At 39.7% G+C, this 20,757-nt stretch overlaps 1 protein-coding gene and 1 long non-coding RNA gene across 8 annotated transcripts in view; one reads left to right on the top strand and one right to left on the bottom strand.

Annotated features, from left to right (window-relative positions):
* Positions 1 to 185: 185 nt before the first annotated feature.
* Positions 186 to 20,757, top strand: part of LOC129673483 (uncharacterized) — a 36,610-nt gene continuing 16,038 nt past the window's right edge. Inside the window, exons 1-2 of the long non-coding RNA XR_008719667.1 lie at positions 186 to 505; positions 7,415 to 7,535. This is a non-coding gene — a long non-coding RNA (uncharacterized LOC129673483). The remainder of the gene's footprint in view (positions 506 to 7,414; positions 7,536 to 20,757) is intronic.
* Usp45 (ubiquitin specific peptidase 45) overlaps positions 8,559 to 20,757 on the bottom strand; it is a 64,430-nt gene continuing 52,231 nt past the window's right edge. For all 7 annotated transcript variants that reach the window (XM_055603281.1, XM_055603287.1, XM_055603284.1 and 4 more), the window contains 4 exons: positions 20,150 to 20,247; positions 15,525 to 15,611; positions 13,492 to 13,645; positions 8,559 to 11,763 (listed from right to left, as the gene is read on the bottom strand). In XM_055603281.1, coding sequence (XP_055459256.1) covers positions 11,633 to 11,763; positions 13,492 to 13,645; positions 15,525 to 15,611; positions 20,150 to 20,247 — 470 coding nt within the window. In that variant the 3' untranslated portion in view covers positions 8,559 to 11,632. The remainder of the gene's footprint in view (positions 11,764 to 13,491; positions 13,646 to 15,524; positions 15,612 to 20,149; positions 20,248 to 20,757) is intronic.

Genomic DNA, 20,757 nt, shown 5'->3' with positions numbered 1-20,757 from the left:
CGCGTCCGCGCCATGTTTGTTCCGGGCAAGCTCGCCCCGACTTTGCAGCGGGACGTTTTCGCTGTGTGTCAGGCCTGCGTCACACCGACGCGTTTGTGCGCAGCCAACACAAAGCCGAGCCTAGTGCTGCGGTGTAACAGACAGGCCGAAGTCCCTGAGGCCCTCCAAGAAAAAGCAGAAAACAAACAAACGTGTTCTCGCCTAGGAGCGTCTCTTCACTGGGAAACGGCCGAACCGCGGCTCCACTGCGGACTGCGGAGGGGCCCCCAGGTCAAACGCAGCCAACTTGGAGCTCAGGGTGCCAGGCGAGCTGAGACGAGCTGGCCTCAGGCTGGAGCCTCGGTCTGAGTCCTAGACGCAGGCTGCTTGCCCAGGTCTCTTTGTTAACCTCCTGACATCGCGCCCCCTCGTGGGGGCGTCTACTCAGGCCGGCTTCGCTCAGCTACCCTTAAGAAACAGTTTCCCAGTCCTTTACCTCGACTACAAGATGGCCTCCCAAAAGAAGGTAAAAGGTGTTTTAGCATGAATAGTGTTCTTGTATCTAAAATGTCAGTTTTCCAGCCGAGGAGTTACAAGAGTAACTAGAGCACGAGAGTAACAAGAATGCTTAGAAATACAGCATTTATAACCGAAATTTTGGGGAATGCCTTTCTAAAACTGAAGAAAGTTGTGGAGAAGAATTCCGGGATGGAGGCTATGTCTGCAAAGATTGATTAGAGTTGCAGTGATGGGGACAGGTTGGAATTTTACAGGCCCGGAGGCTAATTACCCAATTTAGGCCTACCTGTGCCCACCAAGTAGGTCCTTGCCAACCTCTGTATTGGATCTAAACATCCTGTGACTAATAGATTAGAACCTTTTGAAACTTTTTAAACAATTATTTATTTATCTTTACTTTGTGTGCACTGGTGTTTTGCTGCACGCAGGCCTGGGTGAGGGTGTCAAGTCACGTGGAGCTGGATTACGGACAGCTGTGAGCTGCCATGCGGGTGCTGGGAATTGAACTCCAGTGCCGGTGCCCTTAACCACCCAGCCCCCCTTTTGGAACTTTTTAACTTAGCTGACTCCTAGTTTCCACCCACCTAAGAACTGAGAATGTTATCAGAGAGCCTCCGCAGCGATATAAACGTGCTCCCCATCTTGCTGTAAGTCTTGTGTGAGGCACGCACCAATGTATCTTAAACTTGCTTTGACTTATGACTGTGTTTGCTCTTTAAAACTATGACATATCATGAAACTACTTCCATGTTATACATGAAATTTGGCATAATCTAAACTAGTGTTCCTTGGGCCATGGTCAATGAAATATGACTCCACAATACGCCCTCTCTTACTCCTTTTAAGATGAGAACTGTGCTTTTTGCATCCACAGAACACACTGAGAATCTTTGAGTTGGGAACTGTGTGCACAGGAAGGAAACATCAAATTACTCTAGAAACAAGTTTGCTCGTTAAGGAAAATATAGGTAGATGTGAGACAGGGGATGTCCTTTTCAAGAAATTCTATCATTCTTAAATTAAGCATTTGAAAACCAAGTAGCCTGTGTTATTAGAATAAAATCTTCCTAGATAAACACTTGCTGGCCTCAAATTGAGCCTTCAATATGTACTTTGGGAGGTTGGGTGGAGAAAATTACCAATTATCTGGTAATACTATTATGTGACTTCATGAGGTTAGTACTAATTTCAAAAGGAAACTTGTAGTTGGCCGTTTCCATTTATCGTAACTAGGAACTCACAGAGATCCACCTGCCACCACCACACCATTGCTGGGATTAAAATCCTGTGTCACCATATTTCACCTTGAGAAACAGTGTAACCAAATTTAAAATTGAATTTCTTTGGTTTATTTCTAACCAAAGAAATAAACTTTGGGGGCTGGAGAGATGGCTCAGAGGTTAAAAACACTGGCTGCTCTTTCAAAGGTCCTGAGTTCAATTCCCAGCAACCACATGGTGGCTCACAGCCATCTATAATAAGATCTGGTGCCTTCTGGCATACAGGTTTACACACAGGCAGAATACTATATACATAATAAATCCTTTTTAAAAAATTAAAAAAAGAAAGAAACTTAGTGACAGCTGGTTGGATTAGCAAGGTTATCATGAATAATTTCTGCTCCCTATAATTATCTTGTAATTTTCTTTTTTTTTTTTTCTTTTTCTTAAAATTAAAAACAATACTTGGATGAGAGCTTTTGCCTTCCAAGGGCCTAACATATCACTTAGCATAGAGAAAAGTTTACACTATCAAGAGATTGACTGTTTTGACTAGTGACCCCAGTATAAGCTAGTCATTTTGGATATTCAAATGGAAAGGACTATTAAATGCCTCCTCATTTTGTTCCTTGGTGCCAGCTTAATACTCTGAACAATCACTACATCAAAAAAGAAAATGAGTTTTACAATTCTATTTCTCTTTCCCTAACTATTCTAGTCAAGAATTTCCGTGTAACATTACAACCCAATGGAGAAAACAGACGCATTACTGTGTGGATTTTTATTTCAATTTGATTTAATATATGACTGGGTCTCACTATGTAGTCCCAGCTGGACCGAAATTTATAATCTTCTCTCAGCAAAAGTGCTGGGATTACAGGCACATATGACCACACATTTCTCCCGTGTGTAAATTTCAAATGCTGTATTATCAGAATATGTGCTGTTGTGTTAAAGGTCTGAACAGCTATCACATACAAAGTCTTTAATTTGGTTATTGTGTATAATTATCACTGTACTATTAATGAGTGACAGAAAACTTTAAAATTAAGTTTGTTTCTATAGGGCTGGGGAGATGTCAACGTCAATAAAGCAAGAGGACTTTCCTTGAGTTTAATCCCCAGAACCCATGCTTTGAAAAAAAAAAAGGCGGGTACTGTGGTGTGTGTTTGTAATCCCAACACTGGGAGTGAGGAAGGTAGACAGATCCCTACCTACTGAGTTCCACATCAGTAAAAGACCCGGTCTCAGAGACAAAGGTAGAGGGCACCTGAGGAATGCTCAAGAATGTCTTCTTCCTCCACATATGCATGTGCTTGTGAGACCTGGTCACCAGGCCACATGCTTTCAACCACTGACAGTCCAGACGGTGCATAGGAAGGCTTTGCAGGAACCACAGAGTAAGCCACTGAGTCATCTGTGAGTGCAGCAGAAAGCTAGCCTATCTTAATCAAAAAGCATTTACTTAAAAAAATATTCATTGAAGGCAGTTGACAGACCTAGCAACTAACATTAGTATCTAGAAATGTGGTACCTTACATTATGCTACAGTAGAAAATTAGATTTAGCTGAGATTCACCAGAACCTACAAGGCAATAATGTATGTCCAGCTAAAGGAAAAGTTTGAAAAGAGATTACATACTAGGTGCTACTGGATGCATTTGACTAGGTAGTATAAAGAAGTAAGAGATGAGGACTAGACAAATGGCTCACAGGTTAAAAGCACTGGCTGCTTGCTCCTCCAGAGGTTCTGGGTTCAATTCCCATTAACCACATGGTGGCTCACACCATCTCTAGGGAAGTCTGGTGCCCTCTTCTGGGGTGCAGGAGGACATGCTGACAGAGCATTGTCTAAGTAAGTCTTACGCGGCAGTCTTAAACAGTATGAGCTGAGTGGAGCAGTGCGTGTCTTCTCTTAGTCACTGCTCTGCTGCTGTGAAGAGACACCATGACCAAGGCAGCTCTTAGGAAGGAAATCATTTAGTTGGGACTTGCTTACAGTTTCAGAAGTTTAGTCCATTGCTGTCATGATGGCGGCATACAGGCGGACACTAGAGCAGTGGCTAAGAGCTACATCCTGCTGCATAGGCCGAGAGAGACTCTGGGTTGGCACAGGCTTTGAACCCTCAAAGCCCTCCCCCAGTGATGCTTTCTTTCAGGTAATAACACTCCTGGGGACTAATATTCACATATATGAGCCTGTTGGGCCATTCTTATTCAAACCACCACAAGACTATAATCTGGCTTGCTCTGGAGGTAAAGACCAGACTGGGCCACGCATTAAATCATTCTGTGTAACCAGGCGTGGTGGTGCACGCCTTCAATCCCAGCACTTCGGAGGCAGAGGCAGGTGGATACCTGTGAGTTTGAGGCCATCCTGGTCCACAAATTGAATCCAGTAAATTACACAGAGAAACCCTGTCTCAAAAAACCAATAGATAGATGAACAGACAGACAGACAGATAGATGATATATTGGTAACTAGGTAGATAGATTGATGATATATTGATAGATAGATAGGTAGGCAGACAGATATGTAAAACCTATGTGTCTGGACAGGGAGAAGGGAATCAGAAAAGATTAGATTAAAACAGCAGAGAATAAAAACTTTGTTAAACTCCTTTGATCTTTGCAGGATTGTTTTTTATGAGACAAGGTATCTCTATGTAGCCCTGGCTTTCTTGGAACTTGTATCTAGACCAGACTGGCCTGGAGATGCACCTGCCTCTGCCTTCTGAGTGAGCTCTGGGATTAAATGCATGCACCACCACAACTAGCTAAGGTTGGATTTTTGAACTACACAAAATAAACTTTAGGCTTTAAAAATATTTTATTAGTTTTTTTTACTAGTTATGAGTGTCTATCTGCATGTATGTACATGGATCATGTATGTGCTTAATGCAGGCAGAGGCCAGAAGAGTCTGTCAGATCCCCAAAAATTGTAGTTACAGTTGTGAGCTGCCTTGTGGATGTAAGGAAATGAACCCTGTCCCTCTGCAATTACAGTAAGTGCATAGCTTAATCAGTATGAACTACGATGTACACATTGTTACACTACATTGTCTAAAGACAAGAAAAGCAGTTGTGCCCTTAAGCTTCTTGTTTTAACTCTAAGAAATTGTTTCTAATGCTTTTAATCATTGAAAAGATTTCCAAAGTTTTTGTGAAGTCTGTACCCTTATGATCTTTGCTACAGGCTAAGTTCTAATGACCCTTATATTTAAAATTTTCAAATTAAAGCTGGAGAGATGGCTCATGCAGTAAGAGCACTGGCTGCTCTTCCAGAGGACCTGAGTTTGATTCCTAGCACCCACATGACACATCTCTAACTCCACATCCAGGGGATCTGATGCCCTCTTCTGGCTTCCCTAGACACTGCATGTAAATACATAGACACACATATAGCACACATATAGGCAAAACACACACATACATATATATTATATTATAATTGTTATAATTATAATATATAACACACACATATAATATAATATAATAATATTATATATTATATATTATATATATATATATATAATAGAAGAAAAGAAACCAGAGACCTAGGTGCAAAGGACACAATTAATACTTTATTAGTCACGGCTCTGTAAAGAAACAATTTAGAGAATGAATTTCTATCTCATATATATCCCATATATATGTGCATGTATAAGTTCCACATATACAAATATACTGTGTCAGTGAAGGGATGGACATGCTAGCAAGGCAGGAGCAAGCATGCAAAGAGCAAAAGCTTTCTTTTCCCATGTCTTTATATAGGCTTCGATTAGAAGATACAGCTCAGATTAAAGTGTGTCTTTCTGCCTTGAGACCCGGATTAAAGGCCTGTGTCTTCCTACCTCAAAGGTCCAGACTAGAAGTTGGATTCACCCCATCAAACCAAGCAAAAGCTCACAGGTGTGCCCTCCATTTCTGGATTGTAGTTCATTCCAGACGACGCTGTCAGTTGACAACCATCACAGTTATATATTAAAATTATAATCCCCTGCAACACGTGGCTTGAGGCCATTCTCAGGTGGGAAATTCTGGAAAATGATCCTAACCAAAGTCTATCTCTTTAAATTTAGCCTAAAATGGTGGAGTTGGTTTTTCTGGCAAGTCTCAATATTAACACAAACAAGGAAATGGTATTTACAAAAAGCTATGTGACTTATTAGTATGTCATATTTTACAACAGTCCTGAAATGTAGCCAAAGGTGTTAATTGTAAACAAACCCTCCTAGGAATCTAGAGTCAGAAAAGTCTACTGAATCTACCTCACACCCACAGTAAAAGATTCTGGTACTAGCTCCCATCCTCCCTCCTATTGCATGAGAATGTTTATTGGCAACTGCTCCAACACCGTTTATGAAGTATATGGAAAAATTAACAACCATTTTGGCTCCTGGGCCTTCAGAGCAGCAGGGACGACACCAAGACATGACCAAACATACTCTAGAAAGCTGGTAGGGAGGATAAACTCACCTGGACTGTGACCCTTGACAAGGGAGTCATTGTGCTGCCAAGTATGCACTAAAAGCTGAGTGCTCGGAGACCAGAGGGTGCGCAGAGACAGAGATGCCTTGCAAACTCGCACCCGCACTCCCCTTCCCTGCCGTCTACGGGGTTACATAACTACTAGCCAGTGGGCTGGGTGACACACTGAGGTGAAGCGCTATTGCTGGGGAGAATTTTCAGCACTCTCTGCTTTGCCACAGTGCGATGGTTTTCTTTGCAGATTGCCTAGATGCAGTGGGTTCTGAGAAAGAAACTGGTTGTTTTAAGCAGCTGAGATTTGAAGATATTTATGTAGTTTAACCAGCCACGTTCTAAAAGACAAAGGATTATTGGAGCTGGAGAGATGGCTCTGTTGTGGGGCACTCACCAGAGCAGAGTATTTGCACCTGGGTTTAAGCCAAGACAAAGACTTATTAGCCCACCAGGGACTACTCCGGGTGCTCAGGATCCAAGGGTAGCACTGAGCCTTTTTCAGGGCACACTTTTAATCACACACACACACTCACACACACACAGAATTTTGACAAACTTAGTGAGAACAGCCAGAAGCAAAGCTACAGAGGCCAAAATGCAAGGTTAGTAGGCACCTTTAGGTGGATTAGGAATTTGTTCTCGTTTTGGACAGGGACTATTGTTCACATACTGAGTTTTACAGCTTGCATGGGACTTCCACCATGGAGTCAGCTGTGCTAAGGACCTATTGAGGTCTGGGACCTTGTCATAGTATAAGAGCACTGGCTGTTCTTCAAGAGGACTCGGGTTCAGTTCCCAGCACCCACAGGGCAGCTCACAACTCTCCGTAACTCCAGTTCCAGAGGATCCAACACCCTCACAGACACACATGCAAGCAAAATGCCAATGCACATAAAAAAATAAATCATTAAGAAAAAAAACAGGATTGTTTGCAAACAGTTTGGGTTTCTCTACTTGTGTATAATCCTTGAAATATATGAAAAAGCTTTCAGGAAACCCACAAACTTCTAAAACTACAAATCTGCAAATGTTTTTCTGGTAACATGTAATATCAAGATTTCTCAGCCCCTGTTGCAGAAGGCCCTAAAACTAAGGCTCAGCCTTCTCTCTTTAGCTTTCTCTTTGGCACTGTCAGAGACGTCGGTCTTTGGTAGGTGTTACCCCCAATAGCTGATAAGCAATATTGGTTGAAGTTTTCCTTTATGTGCTAGCTGGATCTACTTCAGCGTGACACAGGCTAGAGTGAGAGGACAGGAAGGAGCCTCAGCTGAGAAAATGCCTCCAGAAGATTCGCCTGTACAAGTCTATCGGACATGTTCAACTTGGTAACTGGTGAGCAGTGCCACCCCTGGCCTGGTCTTGGTGCTTTCTGAAAGCAACTGAGCAATCCATGGAGTGTAAGCCCCATGACCTCTGCCTCAGCTCCTGTCCTGACTTCCCTGTGATATGAACTGTAGAGGGAACAAACCCTTTCCTCCCCAAGTTGCTTTTGGTTATGGTGTTTGATCATAGCAAGAGAAACTGTAAAACCCTGTCACTTGACATATTTTCTCATTTCTCCTCACTCCTTGAGTGGTTTCTTGGGTTCACTGCTAGATGCCTAATGCCAAACAAGCACTTGTTAAATGACCAAATAAAAATCAAAGTGTTTAACTTTCATAACCTCAGAAAGCTTCACAACTCCAAAAAGTGAAAACAAACATGTACACGTTTCCTCGTGTACAGCCCTATCTAATAACGCAGGTCATTCTGAGAAATAGCTGACATGTTGAACACTCAGCAGGGCCCACCCAAGTGGTTTTTTCTTTTCTTTTTCTGGACTGAGGATAATGAAGCTCAGTGGAAAAAATACTTGATACAATCCCCAGCACCAGGTTGTTTGTTTAAATAGTGCGTTCCTAAAACATGAAGACTGCTATGAACTAAATGTTTATGTCACATTCACAAACTCCCCGTGTGAGAGTTATGTGAACTAGGATTTTCAGAAAATGATTAGGTCATGGATGTGAAGATCTTATAAACATAACCATGCAGCTCCCTTTTCCTTTCGCCAGGTGAACAAACACTGAGGTAGCATTACCAGAAAATTTGAAGTACACCTCATTAGACAGTGTGTCTTTTTGTGTCTTGATCTTGACCTTCCTGACTCCAAAAGTGTAGGAAATGAAATTTTGTTGTGCTTTAGCTACTCAAATTATATTTTATTATAGCAAGAAAAGGGAACTAAAAACAGACATAAACACGACATATAGTATTCTGTCAATTAACATATAATGCAGAAACTCCAGAGCCAATCTATTAACATGAGAATTTAATCTTTATTATGATGTGCTTACATACAGCAATGACAAAATAATGCTCAACAAGTTACACAGATATTTTTAAAATATTGTAAAATGGATAAAGGACAAGGAATGATAGCATGAATTTATTACCGATACTTGAATATAGCCATCTATTAAATACATTTGAATTGGTGATTTCTACATAAACTAAACAATTTTAACACAGAAATATTTTTTCCAGTAATGCAATGGATGCTATTTAAAGCTTGATTTTAATGAACATATTTGGTTTAGGTTTATTTGATCAGATGTCATGCAAAAAAATAAGCTGAGTATAAAGTTCATGAAAGAAGGCAGGATATTGTTTTGTACTACAAAAATCGAATATATGGTGACATTTCACAGGAAATTTTACTCAACTACAGCATAAAATCACTAATTCCTCACACATGCAAGCTAACACCTATTAGATATACTTCTATTGATATATTACTCTGAGCTGATGACAGTGATCATTTCCTTTACCCTCTAATTGGGTAGTCATCATGTAATTTTTTAAAACATTAAACAACAATCTTAAATATAGATGTATATTTGTTTATGTCACAAACATTCACATAATTGGCACATCATCAAAATTTTATCATTTTAAATATGGAAAATCCAGGGGAAAATTGGTGCTAGATGTACCCTGTAAACCAATTATCTAGGTAAAAATTTTCTCTTTTAACTTTCGAATTCACTGTGCCAAAACATTAAGTAGTTGAGTTGATCTGTAAACATTCTTGTTTATTTGCACTGTTTCCTGAGGTAATCTGAAAACTGTTGTTATTACAGTAGCTTCACAATTTAAAATTCCTGCAAATGTGCTTTGGAAAACTTCAATATAAAAACAAAAGTTTAAGTGTGGGCTTAAGTGAGTTTCCTCTATTATTTAAGTTTGATAAGAAATTCCTAGGTATCAAAATCAAACCATTTTCCTCTTTTTTTTTAAGATGGCAAAAAAAAAAAAACCCACTCAAACTTTAGATTTAAAAAAAATACATTTTAGACTCTTCTCAGTTAGCATGAGGTAATAAATCAACATATTATTTGTATTCACTGCGAGAATAATGTGTAAAAGCATACAGATTTTAGATTCTCCCGTTTTAAAGGAAGATATGTCAGGTATATCTTTGCTAGGAGAAAAAAAGGTTAACTATATACATTTCTTTGGTGGGGACAACTGCTATGACCAAGATACCAACTTGAACAATTAAATTATTTTCTAACTCATTATGGTGCTAGAATCTTCCATGTCCGTGGGTTAATTAGTAAATTCTGAATGTCTGATGAAACAGAAAACACTGGAAAGTTCTCTTTAGAGGGCATAACTGGGCTCAATGGATAAAATACATTTCTCCATCTTCAATTAAAAAAAATTAAGAGAATTACCATTGAAAGTTCCTCCACAACTTAAAGATAGAAGTTATGCAATGGTATTTAAATTATCTGCATTACACATCTCAGGAGGTAATACTGGAGACTCTGTGCTGGTACACATGTCAAGAAGGTTTAATCCTGGCTGAAGGTCCACACAGTTTCCAGCCTCTCTCCCTTCAAGTTTGCCCACAGAATCAAGCACTGGCACTGATGAATAAAGTACTGAACCATTCCCTTTCATTCTGATTCAATCTTGTTTGTCAGTAACCACTTCACTGATTGGGTAGTAACATTTCTCATGCTGTTTTCACAGGTCAGTCATTTGAATTGTAGAAGGGGAACCTACCCTGCGTTACTACATAATTCTTTAAGGGAACAGAAGTAGCAGCTCTGTGCCCCATTAAAGTAAAAGGCAAGCCCACCTGAAGTTTTTATTTGTGTTGATAGGGATGAGACCAGGCCCTTGCACAGACCAGATGAGTCTCTGCACTGAGCTTCATCCCCAGCGACCCACATGAATGTTTAAATGATGCTTATGAAGACAAAACCATGTGTAAGATTTACTGAAGTATAGAAGTCAAAAATGTATTATATTCCCTTGTTAATTACAAGAATATGGTTTCCTACCATTTATAAATATAATTTGATAGTTTATAATTCAAAGACATCCTTAAACTTTAAAATATTCTATGTTCCTATGTAGACTATGAACTTTTAACTTGACAATTCTTCATGTTACAATTCTCTATTTTTATTTTGGTTTTAACCAATCACTTGCAAATTATCTTTAATAAACTGCAAATGATTACTTTATGAAATGTTTCAATACTTTCAGATATTCAATGCAACAAAATAATTAATACATTACTTGTAAACTTACATTACCAAAATTACAGTGGCTCCTTTTTACATGACCAAATCACATAAAATATGTAAAAATAATTATGTTACATTAGGCACTAGTTAAGACTGTTCTAGTAACATTTCCCATACAGTAACACCCCCCCACTGCAAAGCCCTGAGATGATTTTAAGTGGAGTGGGACAAGAATGAACAAGCTTTCTTTCGTAGTTATAAATTTACTTCAGTGTTCACTAGAAGAAGAACAAGCACATAAAAATGTGAATTATGACTCAAAACAGGGGCAAGATCTCAAAAGGCTAAACCGGACAGTACGTAAATTGTAGCCTAAGATATACTACATCTACTCAGCTCATATGACATTTAGGAAATGGTATATTAAAGAATGATTCAATGTAGCATCATCTCTGAATGCTGTAATGATAGTCATATCAAAGAGGATTTCTCTATTACTATCAAATTTTTTTGAGAGGGGGATCTCCAAGGACATGAAAATTAACATAAAACATGTTTTTACATTTAAGAATATAGATTTAAAAGCACTAATTAATTAATTTTTTAAATTGTTTTTTGAGACAGGGTTTCACTGTGTAGCCCTGGCTATCCTGGAACTGACTCTGTAGACCAGGCTGGCCTCGAACTCACAGAGATCTGTTTGCCTCTGCCTCCCAAGTGCTGGGATCAAAGGCACGCGCCACCACTGCCCCATTAATTTATTTTTAAAGAATGAACCATATGGTGAAAAAGTGAAATAACACTGGAAGGATGCACTATTCCTAAAGAGCACAAAGGTATATTACATATTACAGTTACAACTGCAGCATTAAAATAAAGATGAGCTAAGGAACAGCTAACAGAGAGTTAGAATATTCTCTCATAAAAGAGAAGATACGCTTGTGCGCTCAGTGCTCTTGACTCAGGCACCACCTGCACGTATGTGTCACTGACATGGACCCAATGGCTGCCCAGCTCACTCTCAGCTTCTTTTAAACCTGGCAGAACAAAAAGTGCAACTTAGAGTTAATGTGTTTATACTCTAAATTGTAAGCAGTGACACTTTGATGAACTATTTTTAACTCGAAGATCTTATTTTATGAGTGTTTTTCTTAGATTAAGTATTTCCTAAAATGAACAAATTCTTTCAAAGCATCAATATCACTAATAAATTATGTTAATAATTACTTCCAGTTAATAAAATTTTAATTTAAATATCTAGTGTGCTATTAGCCTTAGAACACTTAATTTCTCAGAAAAAGAATTATTTTCAGCAAAAATGACAAGAGGAGAGGCTGGCAAGACAGTGCAGCAGGAAAGGTGCTTGCTGTACCAGCTTGGTCGCCAGCTTGACCCCAAACCATACAGAGGTGGAAGGGGACAGGGAACAGTGTATGTAAAACTCTTCTCTGACCTCCAAACACATGCAAACAGACATGCAGCAAACACAGACACAAGAATAATAAATACACCTAACACAGTAATAAATGAGCTGGACATGGTGGCGCACGCCTTTAATCCCAGCATGAGGTAGGCAAAAGCAGGTGGATCTCCGTGAGTCTTAGGCCAGCCTGATGTACACAGTAAGTTCCAGGCCAGACAGGGCTTTGTATTAAGGGCTTTGTATTTGGTGTCTCTTCAGAAGATTGGGTAATGTGCCTGGGAAGTGGCTCAGTGGTCAGAAGCACTAGTCACATAAGCCTAATGCTCTGCATTTGACCCCAGAAACAGTTTGGGGAAAGCCAGATATCAGTGTCACGTATCCGTCACCCTGCATTCCTGTGGGGGGCAGAAACAAGAGGACAGCCCAGAATTCCCTGGCATGCGAGACACAGCAGTGCAAAATCAAGAGAACACAGTGGAAGCAGAACCCACGGTTGGTGTTCCTCTCGGACAGCCGCCATATGCTGTGCACACCAACACACACTAATGTTAAAACAAAACAAACAAAAAAACCTACCACCTCTCTGAAGTAACTTTAAGAAACTACTTGTCACTTCATATTGCCTAAAAGGATACTACTTTTTGATTATTAAGATCCTTGAAGATACCAGGGCATGGTGGTATGCACCTGTATTCTCAGCAGAAGCAGGAGGATCTCTGTGAGTTGAGGCCAGCCTGGTCTACAAAGTGAGTCCAGGACTGCCAAGGCTACACAGAGAAACCCTGTCTCAAAAAACAAACAAAAAACAAAAACAGAAAAAAAAGATTCTTGAAGATTACTTAAGCAGACTTACGAATAATAAAATGAATCCTCTGGAGATCTGTAAAATAATCACTGACTTTTTAAAAAAAAAGTAAGAATAAATTCTTTCATTCTTTAATTTACAAAAGTAAGAATAAAAGATACTTGGGATTATTGAGGCTGTCACTGATCCCGCATGAGGAGACAGCTCTATGGTTTAAAGCTGTTGGCGTTTGCTGGGACAGTCTCTCAGCTAGCTACCAACCTGACTTCTGTACCATGTGGTTCTCACTGCCTGACCCCTGCTCTTCTTTCCATCCAGAAATCCTGCCCCTACTTCCTGCTCTTACCACCAAGAAAAAGTCACACTCCTTACTCACCTAGTAGGCTGGGGAAGCTCTCCTTCCCCACAGCAGCCTCCCTTATTTTTAAAGGCAGGTGAAGAAGTAACATTTACACACTCTACTAACAGTTAGAAACACACTTTTTCACAGCCAGCAATACACAATGTTTGTGGGTCACCCCACGTAGGCTGGCTTACCTGGTCCAGTCTTCCTTCCAGTAATGTATTCGGATAACTTCCTGGAGGGCACCCTCACTTTCACGTAAGCAGTGTAATGGCCTCCTCTCATTGAGCCACTGTGTTCCACTATTCCGTAGAGACCATAGAGAACTTTCTCTCCCACGCTTATGTTCTTTCAAACAAAGAAAGAAAAAGTAGCATTTGGTGAAAACTGCATAAAAAGTAAATGCATAAGAGAAATGTATTCTTAAAACCATACTGAGGTTGTCGGTGTCAAAGAACACAAAGTCCACTGTGGAACAGCATTACAAAAACAAAACAAAACAAAACAAAGGAGGAGAAAACCTCAAACCCAAATTTATCCAGTCCTCTAGTTACAACTGCCTGAATGCAGAAAACAATGATGACAAAGGGATAATCATCAAAATTTGAGTTATGGCAAAATAGAAGATTCCAAAAGGAAAAAGAAAAATTATACATTAAAATAGTGTTAACATTATCGATTTACTTGTATACAGATACATCTTAATGTACTGATTTTTAAATGAACTGAATACTAATTCACTTGAAGCTCATATGTGTGAGACAACAGGAAGTATGAGCACTAAAGCCTGGAGGCTTAGTAAATTACACTCTGTGGCTGGGTTAAAATGGGAGTGAAGGCCAGGAGCAGGTAGCTCAGTGTCCATGTAATGTCCTGGGTCAACTCCCGCCCCTACCCACCAAAAAAAGCAATCCACAGAAATAAATCTATGATGTTAGGGTGGTACAAGCACTTGAGAGGCTAAAATAGAGGGCTCTTGAGTTCAGGACCAGTCTGGGCAAGAGAAAAACACAACAAACAAAAAAGAGAACAGAGTAACTATTATATTGTAGGCATACATAATGAAATGATATGTTCTTCAAAGCACTAACAGGACATTATTTTAGGACTGGACGATGGAGGCTCTCTGTACTGTTCTGTCTACTTAGAAGTATATTAGAAAGAACAGGTACTTTTTGTTGTTGTTTTGAGAAAAGATTTCTCGGGGTAGCCTGGCTGTCATGAAACTTCCTCTGTAGACCAGAAGCCTCGAACTCAGAGATTCACCTGCCTCTGCCTCCCAAGTGCTAGGATAAAAGGTGTGAGACACCACTGCCAGGCAGAATAGGTACACAATGTTCTTAAAAACTAAACACGGGGGCTGGAGAGATGGCTCAGAGGTTAAGAGCACTGGCTGTTCTTCCAAAGGCTGTTCAATTCCCAGCAACCACATGGTGGCTCCCAACATCTCACAAGGGCAGGAAAAATACTAAATAAATAAAAATAAATAAATCTTAAAAAAAAAAAACCAACCAAACACAGAGCTTACAAAAACCATTGTTATTTGCTATACCATCAACTATTTCTAGTTGATGAATGTGAGGACTGAATGTTAGCAACTGACAGAGGTGGCATTCCACATCAAATACATTGGATTCATCAAAAAGCTGCATTCAATTTATCAAATTCAGTAATTATCCTATGACATACCACAAAGCCTAGACTTCTGGCCAGCAATCATGAATACAACACTCTATTACCCTAAAACTATTTTCCTCAATAAAATGTATGAGTTTTACTTGTACAAGTCTTACATGTAAGTACTTGCAAGCAATTATAAACCTTGTTAGTAAGGCATTAGCAATTTGGATCTATTGCATTCAGCTGATAAGTATGCAACTAAGAGTAGTATTGGTGAAATGGCATAAGCAACACAGAATTGTGTTTATTTGCAAAAGATGCAGACCATTACAGATGCTAAAACATGGCTCATTATCTGGCTCACTCAGGAGCAGGAGGGCACAAAGCTATCATATCATCTGCTGATAAGTTAACAGGCAGCTTTGATGGTTGTGATCCCTGCATAATGCCTTACTTATCTTCCAAAAAACAAGTCACATCTGATGTATTAATATGCCACAACGACTCATTCAAGAAGAGAAGCTTATTTAAACAAAAACAAAATCATAGTCTAATAAACAACAAGCATATCACTTTCAAGTTATTTAAAGTTCTTAAGATAGCATACCTTACAGGTAGCAGCACAGAATGGTGCTAAGTCAAGGGTAAGCGGAAAGTCTACATGTCTGTTTACTTTACGAAGACTCAAGCCAGCCTTAAAAAGACAAAATGAAAATTTTATTACAACAAAATTAAGTTTAAAGTGCCATGTTAATAAAAACCAAAAGAAGAATTCTAGAAGTTATTTTCATAGATATAAATAAAGCATGACTAATAATAGCCATATGAAGTTTCACATATTAAAAATTAGATTTCATATATTGTTATTAGAAAGGTTTGTTCGTATAAGATTTTTTTTCTACCATGAACAATACAGTAAACAATTACTTCCTCTGTGGCTTTTTACAACAATTAATAGAAAAATAAATGTAATGTGTAAAAGCTAGCCCACTGACGCCCTGGCATTAAAATGTACTTAACAAAGAATCACGGACACCCAACTCAAGGACTTGTTAAAAATGAACTGGAAGTAGGCAACCTCATCTAGGTCAAAGCAGAAAATGGGGATGAACAGATCTTATTAAGTGCTTTTCATTTCCTTCTTGTTATTTTGTTTTGTTTTTCTAGACAGGGTTTCTCTCTGTAGCCCTGGCTGTCCTGGACTGGACTTGTGGACCAGGCTGACCTTGAACTCACAGAGATCCAACTGTTTCTGCCTCCCTGAGTGCTGGGATTACAGGCGTGTGTCACTGTGCCCGGCTGGTGTTTTTCATTTCTAAAACTCAATGATAAGCACTCAGTGATTAAAGACTTTGAACACTTGCACTATTTTTCAATAAAAGTAAATGGTACACAGTACATAAAATGAATTTTGAGATCTTAAGACTTTATTTTTCTATTTAAGTAAAATTTACTATCTAAGAAAACTCTTATTTTCAAAGCTAATTTTAAAAATGTATGTTCTCCATTATGTGGTGGTAATAAAAATTAACTGAGGGCTGGCGAGATGGTTCAGCAGGAAAAGGTACTTACTGTGCAAGCCTGATGACCCAAGCTTGATCCCTGGAACCCATGGTGGAAGGAGAGAACCAGCTCTCCAAAGCTGTTCTTTCTCCTCCATGCGTGTATGCACACAGACACACTAATAAACGTTAAAAATTCTTTAAAGAGCACCACTATCAGAAGTGAATGCAAGCTGATGGAATGAGAGGATGCTTACATGTGAATGGTGTGCAAAACCAAAACAGGATGCTACCTTTCCTGCAGGTCTTCCTGACATCCCTGGTCTTTTCACTACATACCAATCACATAATCTCACCGTGTCTATGTCCCTTTTTATTTTTGAGTTTTCTTTAAAGAAAAAAAACATTTGGTGACAATATACCAACTAACTAATGCTGTCTGGCTGATGTGTGTGCATGCGTATGTGCTCCCTCATGTGGCTGCGCTTGTTCATGTGTGCAGATGTGTGCATGTATTGGGATGTGTGCGTGTATATGGAGCTAGGGGACTTCTGGTGTCATCACTTTGCTTTTGGAGACAGGGTCTCTTACTGGCCCACACCAGCTAATCAGCCTGTCTCTGCCTCCCCTCGGGGGGCATATACCGCCATGACCCGTCTTTTGTTTGCTTGTCTGTTCATTAACATAGATCCTGGGGACCGATATCCGGTGCTTATGCTTACATGGCAGGCACTGTGTCAACTAAGCCATCTCCTGGCCCCAGATGATCAAGAGGATTCACATAGCTGACATGAAAGTACAAGATCATATGCAGAAATAATTGTCCAATTGTTCCTATGGTCAATTTCTTTACCTCCTTTTTTGTTTTTTTACATCAGGTAACCTTTATAAGCATCCAGTACCAGCAATGAGATTATTCAGACGGGTGTGTTCTCCCCCACTCACCCTGAGACTGCTGGACACTGCTCCACAATAGAAAGGCTTCTATAAAGGCCTAGAGGATAAATCCTTTGCTAGGAGATAATTCTTAGAAAACATCTAGCATTACCTATGTAGTCTTTTTCCTTTTGTTTGTAACAGAGTGAGTCTCCTCTCTCACTAAACTAGAAATCAGACAGATGTCCTATACACTAGACACTAAATCTTCAGCTGGCTTGATCCTAAGAAAAATGGCCATGTTGGGTGTATCTCTATTTCAGTGGAGGAAGTTCTTAGAAGAGAGATTAATTAGGGAAGAGCCTTTGCTAAAAAAAAAAAAAAAAAAGAAAGAAAGAAGAAAAGAAAGAAAGAAGGAGAGAGAAAGGAAGAGAAAGAAAGAAAGAAAGAAAGAAAGAAAGAAAGAAAGAAAGAAGAAAGAAAGAAAGAAAGAAGAAAGAAAGAAAGAAAGAAAGAGAAAGCAAGCAAGCTTGGTTTAAGACATAACCTGCTATCCATTACTAAGGGACCTTCTAGGTGGTGTTACCAATGCAGACTCCCACTGCTGGCACATGTCTGCGTCTTCCTTCAGCCTGATGATTCTGTATCTTTCCTAAATTGCACAGTTACGAAAAAAATCTCACTTTTCTATTTAATTTGCTGGAAAGGATGGGCCTATTTTGTACTTGGAATTTGTATTCCCTCTTCTGGAGCTCTACACTCATGGGGGCCAACATTTTTTCAGACTTTAAGAGTTGTCTGCATAGTTAGAAAATCAACCATTTAGTATGTCTATGACAAAGATCTCTATTCAGCTTGAGGTTTGTTTTTAATTTGTGTATGGTTCTGAAATGTAGCTCCAAAGCGACTACATAAAAACAAGATTTTAGAGATACTAAGAAACAAAGAGTTCGATGTTACTTAGGAACCTGTTTCCAACCCTTGGGAACAAGGCTGTGGCTTTGCTTAGGTAACACTCAGCTTCAGAACAAAAAGGGGCTGAAGTTTTCATATTCTTAAATATCTCCCTTAAAGTACACAAGTTGTTAAGCAAATACTAAATACAAACGAGTTAGTTTCTTCATCTGGTATCTCTCCACCATGTTTCTGCAACACTGCCTGTGGAGAATCATGGGCTTGCTTGTTTTGGTTTGGTTTTGGTTGATGTTATTGCTTAATGTCTCAGTATGGAGCTCTGGCTGTCCTTGAACTCACAAAGTTTCCCCATGATGCACCCCCCCACACCAAGTGCTGAGATTAAAGGCCCGAGCTTTAATCCCTAACAAGTATCTAACTCTTTGTCTTCTCTCCCCCTCTCCTTCTTTACCCCCTCTCCCTCCTTTACTAACACTTTACCAACTGAGCAATTTCCCTAGTCTCGATTACTAATTTTATTTTAAAGTACAAACTTCTAACTTAAAAAAGGAAGTTACAGTGCTTAGTAGTCTATATTTATTTCTTCTAGAAAAATTGAAGTTATTAAAAAAAAAAAAAAGTCAGTCCTGGTGACACAGGTTTATAGTCCAGCTACTCAGGAAGCCAGAACAAGATTACAATTTCAAGGCTTTCCCAGGCTACACAGAAAAATCCAGACCAGCGTCTGGGCTAGCTCCAGAGACCCTGTCTCAAATTTAAAACAAAAAAGAAAAACAGGGCAAGAGCTGTCAGTGGGAGAGCACCTGCCTAGTAAACAGAAAACTCTGGGTTCAAACCAAACACCACAAAGAAAACAAAACCCCAGTGAACAAAAGGTTAAATTCATAAGCAGTTAAAAGAAAGGCATCTCTTCTTTAACACTAAAAACATCTAGGCTGCCTTCTACTGAAGTCTTGTGGGTGTAGGGCCTTCACCTTTCTGCTCCTTAACAATTCTCCCCCTTGTGTTTTATTTCCAAGACAAGATTTCTCTGTGTAGCTTTGGCTGTCCAGGATTCTCTTTGTAGACCAGGCTGACTTCAAACTCACAGAGATCCATCTGCCTCTGCCTTCCCGAGTGCTGGGATTAAAGGTATGCGCCACCACAACTGGCTTGTAATTCCTCTTAATAAGATTTAATCTCGGGGACAGGAGCTCCACAACAAGACCAACAGAGCCAAAAAATCTGGGCTCAGGGGATCCTGCAGATACTGATGCATGGATCTGCAAGGACCACTCATGGAGAGGACCTAGACCCCCTGCTCAGATGTAGCCCATGGGCAGCTCTGTCTCAATGTGGGTTCCATAGTGAGGGGAGCAGAGGCAGTCAATGGCATGAACTCCACCATTCCAATGGTTGTCCGCTCGTTGATCACCTCCCCCTGTCAAGGTGGCCTTACTAGAGAAAGAAGATCCAGACAGTCTTGATGAGACCTGATAGGCTAGGGTCAGATAGTAGAGAAGGAGAGCCTCCCCTATCAGTGGACTGGGGGAGGGACATAGAGGGAGAAGGGGTAGGAGGGTAGGACTGGGAGATGAGGGAAGGGGGCACAGCCGGGATACAAAGTGAATAAATTTTGTAATAAATGATAGTAATAAAGAAAAAATTTTTTAAAGAATTAGTCTCCATTAAAACACACCTGTAAGCACATACCACTCAGAAACATCACTTAGGTTACGACCACTTAAATCTTTCAATAATGTGAATCAGGCATTTTTCCCTAGTGCAGGAAATTCTACATGATATTTACATGTATGTGTATATGTACGTGTGTGTGTGTGTGTGTGTTTATATATTTAATTCCAAGAGACACTTTCTAATGTTTAACAATTCCCCATAGCACCCAGGGCTCTGCAGACATTCCATGAATGTGGTTACAGCGTTGTGAATGGACTCTTACCTGGTGGAATCTTTTAAGATGAAGAATCAGGATAGCTGGGACAGCAGATATGAGAAGTTGCTTCCTGGCATTAGTGTACACTCCTCCTCCTTTCTTTTCTGCATAAAATGTAAATTTGCTTGTAAAATGTAATTGAATAGATCACTTATAAAATGGCAGACATTTATATAAAGCTATTTGTATACTGCTGCATCATGTTCTGGGTTGGGTTTTTGGGGGGAGAGGGCATGGCCATGCTTTCTCTGTGTAGCCTTAACTGCTCTGGGACTCACTCTGTACACCAGGTTGGCCTCAAACTCAGAGATCCGCCTCCCTCCGTCTCCCAAGTGCCAGGACGAAAAGTGTGAGCCATCACAGCTGGCTACACCACAGTTTACAAATAGTGAAGAAACTCCTTTTTAAATGTATGTGTGTGTGTGTGTGTTGTATATGTTGTGTATATAGTGTATGGTATGTATGTGTTGTATGTTGTATGTATGTTGTGTGTATCTGTGTTGTGTATGTAGTGTTGTGTGTATGTTGTGTGTATGGTGTATCTGTGTGTATGTGCATATGTATGTTGTGTGTATGTTGTGTGTGTGTTTGTTGAGTATATGGTGTATCTGTGT

Source organism: Psammomys obesus, unplaced genomic scaffold, assembly GCF_907164565.1.
Source record: "Psammomys obesus unplaced genomic scaffold, mPsaObe1.curated_primary_1811, whole genome shotgun sequence".
Classification (NCBI taxonomy): Eukaryota; Metazoa; Chordata; class Mammalia; order Rodentia; family Muridae; genus Psammomys; species Psammomys obesus.
Note: the sequence above shows the minus strand (reverse complement) of the source record. Positions and strands in the feature narration are given on the sequence as shown.